The sequence below is a fragment of the Numenius arquata genome, chromosome 2 (assembly GCF_964106895.1).
Source record: "Numenius arquata chromosome 2, bNumArq3.hap1.1, whole genome shotgun sequence".
Classification (NCBI taxonomy): Eukaryota; Metazoa; Chordata; class Aves; order Charadriiformes; family Scolopacidae; genus Numenius; species Numenius arquata.
In genome coordinates, this window is record NC_133577.1 from 131,799,846 (window position 1) to 131,808,048 (window position 8,203).

The following is an 8,203-nucleotide window of genomic DNA, read 5'->3' on the forward strand; positions in this document are numbered from 1 at the left end:
GGGTTAGGTGGCCCCTGGACTCCATGAAAAGTGTTAGGTGGCCTCTGGAGTCCTCCAAGAGGGGTTAGGTGGTCCCTGGGCTCCATGAAAAGTGTTAGGTGGCCCCTGGACTCCGTGAAAAGGCGTTAGGAGGCTCCTGGACTCCTCCAAGAGGTCTTAGGAGGCCCCTGGACTCCATGAAAAGGCGCTAGGTAACCTCTGGAGTCCTCCAAGAGGGGTTAGGTGGCCCCTGGACTCCACAGGAAAGTGTTAGGTGGCCCCTGGACTCCTCCAAGAGGTCTTAGGAGGCTCCTGGACTCCTCCAAGAGGACTTAGGAGGCCCCTGGACTCCATGAAAAGGTGTTAGGTGGCCTCTGGAGTCCTCCAAGAGGGGTTAGGTGGCCCCTGGGCTCCATGAAAAGTGTTAGGAGGCTCCTGGACTCCTCCAAGAAGTGTTAGGAGGCTCCTGGACTCCTCCAAGAGGTCTTAGGAGGCCCCTGGACTCCATGAAAAGGCGCTAGGTAACCTCTGGAGTCCTCCAAGAGGGGTTAGGTGGCCCCTGGACTCCATGAAAAGTGTTAGGAGGCTCCTGGACTCCTACAAGAGGTCCTAGGAGGCTCCTGGACTCCATGAAAAGGTGCTAGGTGGCCTCTGGAGTCCTCCAAGAGGGGTTAGGTGGTCCCTGGGCTCCATGAAAAGTGTTAGGTGGCCCCTGGACTCCGTGAAAAGGCGTTAGGAGGCTCCTGGACTCCTCCAAGAGGTCTTAGGAGGCTCCTGGACTCCATGAAAAGGTGCTAGGTGGCCTCTGGAGTCCTCCAATAGGTATTAGGTGGGCCCTAGACCCCTCCAAGAGGGGTTAGGTGGCCCCTGGGCTCCATGAAAAGTGTTAGGTGGCCCCTGGACTCCTCCAAGAGGTCTTAGGAGGCTCCTGGACTCCTCCAAGAGGACTTAGGAGGCCCCTGGACTCCATGAAAAGGTGCTAGGTGGCCTCTGGAGTCCTCCAAGTGGGGTTAGGTGGTCCCTGGGCTCCATGAAAAGTGTTAGGAGGCTCCTGGACTCCTCCAAGAGGTCTTAGGAGGCTCCTGGACTCCATGAAAAGGTGTTAGGTGGCCTCTGGAGTCCTCCAAGAGGTATTAGGTGGGCCCTAGACCCCTCCAAGAGGGGTTAGGTGGCCCCTGGGCTCCATGAAAAGTGTTAGGTGGCCCCTGGACTCCTCCAAGAGGTCTTAGGAGGCTCCTGGACTCCTCCAAGAGGTCTTAGGAGGCTCCTGGACTCCATGAAAAGGCGCTAGGTAACCTCTGGAGTCCTCCAAGAGGGGTTAGGTGGCCCCTGGACTCCATGAAAAGTGTTAGGAGGCTCCTGGACTCCTCCAAGAGGTCTTAGGAGGCTCCTGGACTCCTCCAAGAGGTCTTAGGAGGCTCCTGGACTCCTCCAAGAGGACTTAGGAGGCCCCTGGACTCCATGAAAAGGTGCTAGGTGGCCTCTGGAGTCCTCCAAGAGGGGTTAGGTGGTCCCTGGGCTCCATGAAAAGTGTTAGGAGGCTCCTGGACTCCTCCAAGAGGTCTTAGGAGGCTCCTGGACTCCATGAAAAGGTGTTAGGTGGCCTCTGGAGTCCTCCAAGAGGTATTAGGTGGGCCCTAGACCCCTCCAAGAGGGGTTAGGTGGCCCCTGGGCTCCATGAAAAGTGTTAGGTGGCCCCTGGACTCCTCCAAGAGGTCTTAGGAGGCTCCTGGACTCCTCCAAGAGGTCTTAGGAGGCCCCTGGACTCCTCCAAGAGGACTTAGGAGGCCCCTGGACTCCATGAAAAGGTGCTAGGTGGCCTCTGGAGTCCTCCAAGAGGGGTTAGGTGGTCCCTGGGCTCCATGAAAAGTGTTAGGAGGCTCCTGGACTCCTCCAAGAGGTCTTAGGAGGCTCCTGGACTCCATGAAAAGGTGTTAGGTGGCCTCTGGAGTCCTCCAAGAGGTATTAGGTGGGCCCTAGACCCCTCCAAGAGGGGTTAGGTGGCCCCTGGGCTCCATGAAAAGTGTTAGGTGGCCCCTGGACTCCGTGAAAAGGCGTTAGGAGGCTCCTGGACTCCTCCAAGAGGTCTTAGGAGGCTCCTGGACTCCATGAAAAGGTGCTAGGTGGCCTCTGGAGTCCTCCAATAGGTATTAGGTGGGCCCTAGACCCCTCCAAGAGGGGTTAGGTGGCCCCTGGGCTCCATGAAAAGTGTTAGGTGGCCCCTGGACTCCTCCAAGAGGTCTTAGGAGGCTCCTGGACTCCTCCAAGAGGACTTAGGAGGCCCCTGGACTCCATGAAAAGGTGCTAGGTGGCCTCTGGAGTCCTCCAAGTGGGGTTAGGTGGTCCCTGGGCTCCATGAAAAGTGTTAGGAGGCTCCTGGACTCCTCCAAGAGGTCTTAGGAGGCTCCTGGACTCCATGAAAAGGTGTTAGGTGGCCTCTGGAGTCCTCCAAGAGGTATTAGGTGGGCCCTAGACCCCTCCAAGAGGGGTTAGGTGGCCCCTGGGCTCCATGAAAAGTGTTAGGTGGCCCCTGGACTCCTCCAAGAGGTCTTAGGAGGCTCCTGGACTCCTCCAAGAGGTCTTAGGAGGCTCCTGGACTCCATGAAAAGGCGCTAGGTAACCTCTGGAGTCCTCCAAGAGGGGTTAGGTGGCCCCTGGACTCCTTGAAAAGTGTTAGGAGGCTCCTGGACTCCTCCAAGAGGTCTTAGGAGGCCCCTGGACTCCATGAAAAGGTGTTAGGTGGCCTCTGGAGTCCTCCAAGAGGTATTACGTGGGCCCTGGACCCCTCCAAGAGGGGTTAGGTGGCCCCTGGACTCCACAGGAAAGTGTTAGGTGGCCCCTGGACTCCTCCAAGAGGTGTTAGGTGGCCCCTGGACTCCACAAAAAGGTGTTAGGTGGCCTCTGGAGTCCTCCAAGAGGTATTAGGTGGGCCCTAGACCCCTCCAAGAGGGGTTAGGTGGCCCCTGGACTCCATGAAAAGGTGCTAGGTAGCCTCTGGAGTCCTCCAAGAGGGGTTAGGTGGCCCCTGGACTCCATGAAAAGTGTTAGGTGGCCCCTGAACTCCGTGAAAAGGTGCTAGGTGGCCTCTGGAGTCCTCCAAGAGGGGTTAGGTGGCCCCTGGACTCCACAGGAAAGTGTTAGGTGGCCCCTGGACTCCTCCAAGAGGTCTTAGGAGGCTCCTGGACTCCTCCAAGAGGACTTAGGAGGCCCCTGGACTCCATGAAAAGGTGTTAGGTGGCCTCTGGAGTCCTCCAAGAGGGGTTAGGTGGCCCCTGGACTCCATGAAAAGTGTTAGGTGGCCTCTGGACTCCTCCAAGAGGGGTTAGGTGGCCCCTGGACTCCACAGGAAAGTGTTAGGTGGCCCCTGGACTCCTCCAAGAGGTCTTAGGAGGCTCCTGGACTCCTCCAAGAGGACTTAGGAGGCCCCTGGACTCCATGAAAAGGTGTTAGGTGGCCTCTGGAGTCCTCCAAGAGGGGTTAGGTGGCCCCTGGACTCCATGAAAAGTGTTAGGTGGCCTCTGGAGTCCTCCAAGAGGGGTTAGGTGGCCCCTGGGCTCCATGAAAAGTGTTAGGTGGCCCCTGGACTCCTCCAAGAGGTCCTAGGAGGCTCCTGGACTCCATGAAAAGGTGCTAGGTAGCCTCTGGAGTCCTCCAAGAGGGGTTAGGTGGTCCCTGGGCTCCATGAAAAGTGTTAGGTGGCCCCTGGACTCCTCCAAGAGGTCTTAGGAGGCTCCTGGACTCCTCCAAGAGGTCTTAGGAGGCTCCTGGACTCCTCCAAGAGGTCTTAGGAGGCTCCTGGACTCCATGAAAAGGTGTTAGGTGGCCTCTGGAGTCCTCCAAGAGGTGTTAGGTGGCCCCTGAACTCCTGCAAGAGGTGTTAGGTGGGCCCTGGACTCCACCGAAAGGTGCTAGGTAGCCTCTGGAATCCTCAAAGAGGTATTAGGTGGGCCCTGGACTCGTCCAAGAGGTCTTAGGGGGCCCCTGGACTCCACAAAAAGGTGTTAGGTGGCCTCTGGACTCCTCCAAGAGGTGACATTAGGTGGCCTCTGGACTCCTCCAAGAGGTGACGTTAGGTGGCCCCTGAACTCCACGAAAAGGTGACGTTAGGAGTCCCCTGTGACTTGAAGAGGTGACGTTGGGTGGCCCCTGGTCTCCAAGAGGTGACGTTGGTTTGCCCCTGTGACTTGAAGAGGTGACATTAGGTGGCCCCTGGACCCTTCCAAGAGGTGACGTTGCGTAGCCCTTGGTCTCCTGGAAGAGGTGACATTAGGTGGCCCCTGGTCTCAAAGAGAGGATATCAGGTGGCCCCTGGGCTACTCGAAGAGGTGACGTTGGGTGGCCCCTGGACACCTGGAATAGGTCACGTTTGGTGGCCCGTGCTCTTCTCGGTGCTCCCACCGAGCGACAGGAGGATGGGAAGCTGCCTTGGGCTCTAGGAGCCACCACAGGGAGATGTTCTCGCCGAGCGAGTCCTTCAGGATGTCCCCAGCCCCTTGGGGGACCGGAGAGGGGGAAGCTCTGGGTGGGGACAGGGGATGTGCCGAGGGTCCCAGGGGGTCGCGTGTCTCCCTGCAGATGGTGAACGTCTACCGGGCGCACCAGCACTCCTGCTTCCTCTACCTGGGCAGCATCCTGGTGGACGAGTACGGCATGGAGGAGGGCTGCCGGCAGGGCCTGCTGGACATGCTGCAGGTGAGACCCCCGGCGACGGCGGGTCCGGGTCTCCCGGGTCTCAATGACGGGCTCCTTTGGGTTGGAAAAGATCTTCTAGATGAATCGAGTCCAACCGTCAACCCAACACTGCCAAAAGCCACCACTGACCCACGTCCCTCAGCACCACGTCTGCCCGGCTTTTGGGTCCCTCCAGGGATGGGGACTCCACCACTGCCCTGGGCAGCTTCTGCCAAGGCTTCACAACCCTTTCCAGGAAGATATTTTTCCCAATCTCCATCCTGAACCTCCCCTGGAGCAACTTGAGGCCGTTTCCTCTTGTTCCTCAGGAGAAGAGACCGACCCCCCCCGGTTGCCCCCTCCTTTCAGGGAGTTGGAGAGAGCGAGAAGGTCTCCCCTCAGCCTCCTTTTCTCCAGGCTGAACAACCCCAGCTCCCTCAGAAGTTCTCCAGACCTTCCTCCTTCTCCAGAGCTCACCAGCTCTGGCCACGCTCCAGTCCCATAATGTCCTTCCTGTCTTGAGCGACCCAAAACTGGACCCAGCCCTCGAGGTTTAATTATAGTTAATTACTAACGAATGCCCCGCCCCTTCTCCCAGGCCCTTTGCATCCCCACCTTCCAACTCCTGGAGCAGCCCAACGGCCTTCAGAACCACCCGGACACCGTGGACGACCTCTTCCGACTGGCAGCCAGGTACCCGCCGCCGTTCTCCTGTCACCTTCTCCTGACACCCCAACCCCAGGGGAAGCCAGGCCAGCGCCGGTAACGTCCGTCTGTCCGTCTGTCCATCGTCCAGGTTCATCCAGCGCAGCCCCGTCACCTTGCTCCGCAGCCAGGTGATGATCCCCATCCTGCAGTGGGCCATCGCGGCCACCACCCTGGATCACCGGGACGCCAACTGCAGCGTCATGAAGTTCCTGCGCGATCTCATCCACACCGGGGTGGCCAACGACGTGAGTGACCCCGCGGGGACGTTCCTGGGGGGTGGTGGTGGTTCTTAGGACGGTTTAGGGTTGGAAGGGACCTTCAAAGACCATCTAGTCCAACCTTCTTCCACCAGACCAAGTGGTTGCTCCAAGCCCCGTCCACCTCCAGGGGTGGAGCATCCACAGTTTCTCCAGCCCCTTGGAGCATCTCCGTGGCCTCCTCTGGCCCTGCTCCAGCAGGTCCATGTCCTTCTGGTGTTGGTGGCCCCAGAGCTGGAGGGTTTCCCCAGAGCAGGAATTTGGGGGGACACCATCCTTATTGGCATTTGTCACCGTTGTCCCCCACGAGGGCTGTCCCTCCAAGCCACCACCCGAGGGAGGAGCAGCGTGTCCCCGTCCCCAGGTGTTCCTCAAACCCCTTCTCCTTCCTCCCGCAGCACGAGGAGGACTTTGAGGTGCGGAAGGAGCTCATCAACCAGGTGATGAACCAACTGGGCCAGCAACTGGTCAACCAGCTGCTCCACACGTGCTGCTTCTGCCTCCCGCCCTACACCCTGCCCGACGTCGCCGAGGTCCTCTGGGAGATCATGCAGATCGACCGGCCGGTGAGAAGGGGACGGGGGTGACACCCCCTCCAGAAATGACATCAGAGGTGGTGATGGGGGGTGTCCCCAAAGCCAGGGAGGTGGGTTCGGCTCCGCATCCTGAGTTTGTCCCCTCTCTGTGTCCCCTGGCAGACCTTCTGTCGTTGGCTGGAGAACTCGCTGAAGGGTCTACCAAAGGAAACCACGGGAGGAGCCATCCAGGTCACACACAAACAGCTGACGGACTTCCACAAGCAGGTCACCAGGTGAGTGGGGACAGGTCCCGCGGCAGTGACAAGCGGCCGGGACGGTGACGGTGACAAGGGTCTCTCCCTCTTTGCACCCTGGTGGCCTCTGAGGCTCCATCCGACCTTCTGCTCGCCAGGGTTTGGCCACCAGCAGCCCCAGAGCGGCTCCACCAGAGCTGGTGGGATGTCACCTCCAGCCAAGGAAGGTGCTGAGGTGTCACCCTGGTTGGTCCCCGTCCCCGTGGGTGGGGACAACCAGGCTCTGGAGGGTGCGTTCTGCCTCTGCCACCACCCAGTGGGTGGTTCTGCTCTTCACCATTGTCCTTCTGAGTCACCTGTGGCCAGGTCCTACCCCTCCTGATGTCCCCTCCATCTCTGGGTCAACTGCTCGACCCCCAAATGCTCCTTCACCCTCCGTTTCAGAGCCAGAGTTTGGGAGACCACGGCTTGTCCCCAGGACCAGCCGGCTCCTTCCACCCAACCACCTTCCACGGTGCCACTCCGCTGTCCCCTCTTGGGGACAATCCAGGTGGCCACCAAGCCCCACGGTTGCCCCAACATCTCAAGAGCCCCCCCCCCCAACCCTCTGTCCTCCCGCTTCCTGCTCCCCATGGTTGGGTGCCCGCTTCCCGAAGGTCCTCCTGGTATCACCCCCCCGTGGTGTCACCCCCCCCGTGATGTCACCCCGTGGTGTCACCCCGTGGTGTCACCTCCTGATGTCCCCCCACCCTTTGCCTTGCAGCGCCGAGGAATGTAAACAAGTCTGTTGGGCCCTGAGGGACTTCACCCGCCTCTTCCGATAGCTCCGGAGGGGGGGGGGGACCCTCACCCTGCCCCGCGGTGACACCGGTGACACCGCCACCTTTGGGGGGGGGAGGGGGGGGGGCCAGGAGAGACCCCTCTGCCCCCTTCCCCCCCCCCCCCAGGAAAAAACATCTTTTAATTAGAAGATGGGGGGGGGGGGGGCGGAATAAACGAAGCTCGTGTGTGTGTGTGTGTGTGTGTGTGTGTGTGTGTGTGACCCCCCCCCCCGGGGAGGGGGGCCCAGGGTTGTCACCCAGGGGGGGGGACACGCACGACAACAACCCGACGAGGGGGGGGGGCTGTGTGTGTGTGTGTGTGTCAACCCCCCCCCCCCCCCCAAAAACAACAACAACAACAATAGAAAAGAAGCCCAAAACGGGGAGGAAAAGGGATTTCCCGGCAGAGAAACTCGCCCCCCCCCCCCCCCCCAAAAAAAATTCCCCCCCCCTCCCCCCAAATTCCCTCCCCCCCCCCCCCCCCGAGGGCGAAGTTTAAAAAACTTTCTGTGAAACGGAGAGAAAATAAAACAAAACGACAAGAAAAAAAAAAAAAAAACCAATAAAAATAAAAGAAATGAGAATAAAAATGATTTCAGGAAAGTGGGGGGGGGGGGGACAGGGGGTGACGGGGGGGGGGGGGGGGGGGGTAAATCCATCCAGCCACCGCGTGTGTGTGTGTGTGTCCCCCCCCCCGGGAAGGACGCACCCACATTTATATATAATTTCTTTTTTTTTTTGCTTTTTCTCCTTTTTTTTTTAAGTTTGTTTTTTTTTTTTAAAAAAATTTGGGGGTTTTGGGGGGGGGGGTTTCTCTGGTTTTTGGAGCTGGGGGGGGGAGAGGGGAAGGAGGGAGTGGAGGGGGGGGGATGGGATGGGGGGGGGGGGGCGCGTGTGGGGTCCCACCGAGGGGGGGGGGGGTGTAACCAGCACGAGAATAATAAAAAACCACCAAAAACTGGGAAAAAAAAATATATATAAATTAACGCCCCCCC

At 59.2% G+C, this 8,203-nt stretch overlaps 1 protein-coding gene across 6 annotated transcripts in view; it reads left to right on the top strand.

Moving 5' to 3' along the window:
- TNPO3 (transportin 3) overlaps window positions 1-7,549 on the top strand; it is a 43,373-nt gene extending 35,824 nt beyond the window's left edge. For 5 of the 6 annotated variants that reach the window (XM_074166416.1, XM_074166440.1, XM_074166407.1 and 2 more), the window contains exons 16-21: window positions 4,555-4,671; window positions 5,249-5,343; window positions 5,447-5,603; window positions 6,014-6,181; window positions 6,314-6,426; window positions 7,151-7,211. In XM_074166416.1, coding sequence (XP_074022517.1) covers window positions 4,555-4,671; window positions 5,249-5,343; window positions 5,447-5,603; window positions 6,014-6,181; window positions 6,314-6,426; window positions 7,151-7,211 — 711 coding nt within the window. Of the gene's footprint in view, window positions 1-4,554; window positions 4,672-5,248; window positions 5,344-5,446; window positions 5,604-6,013; window positions 6,182-6,313; window positions 6,427-7,150 lie in introns of all 6 variants that reach the window. The other variant, XM_074166400.1, reaches the window with a different exon arrangement.
- The last annotated feature ends 654 nt before the right edge of the window (window positions 7,550-8,203 follow it).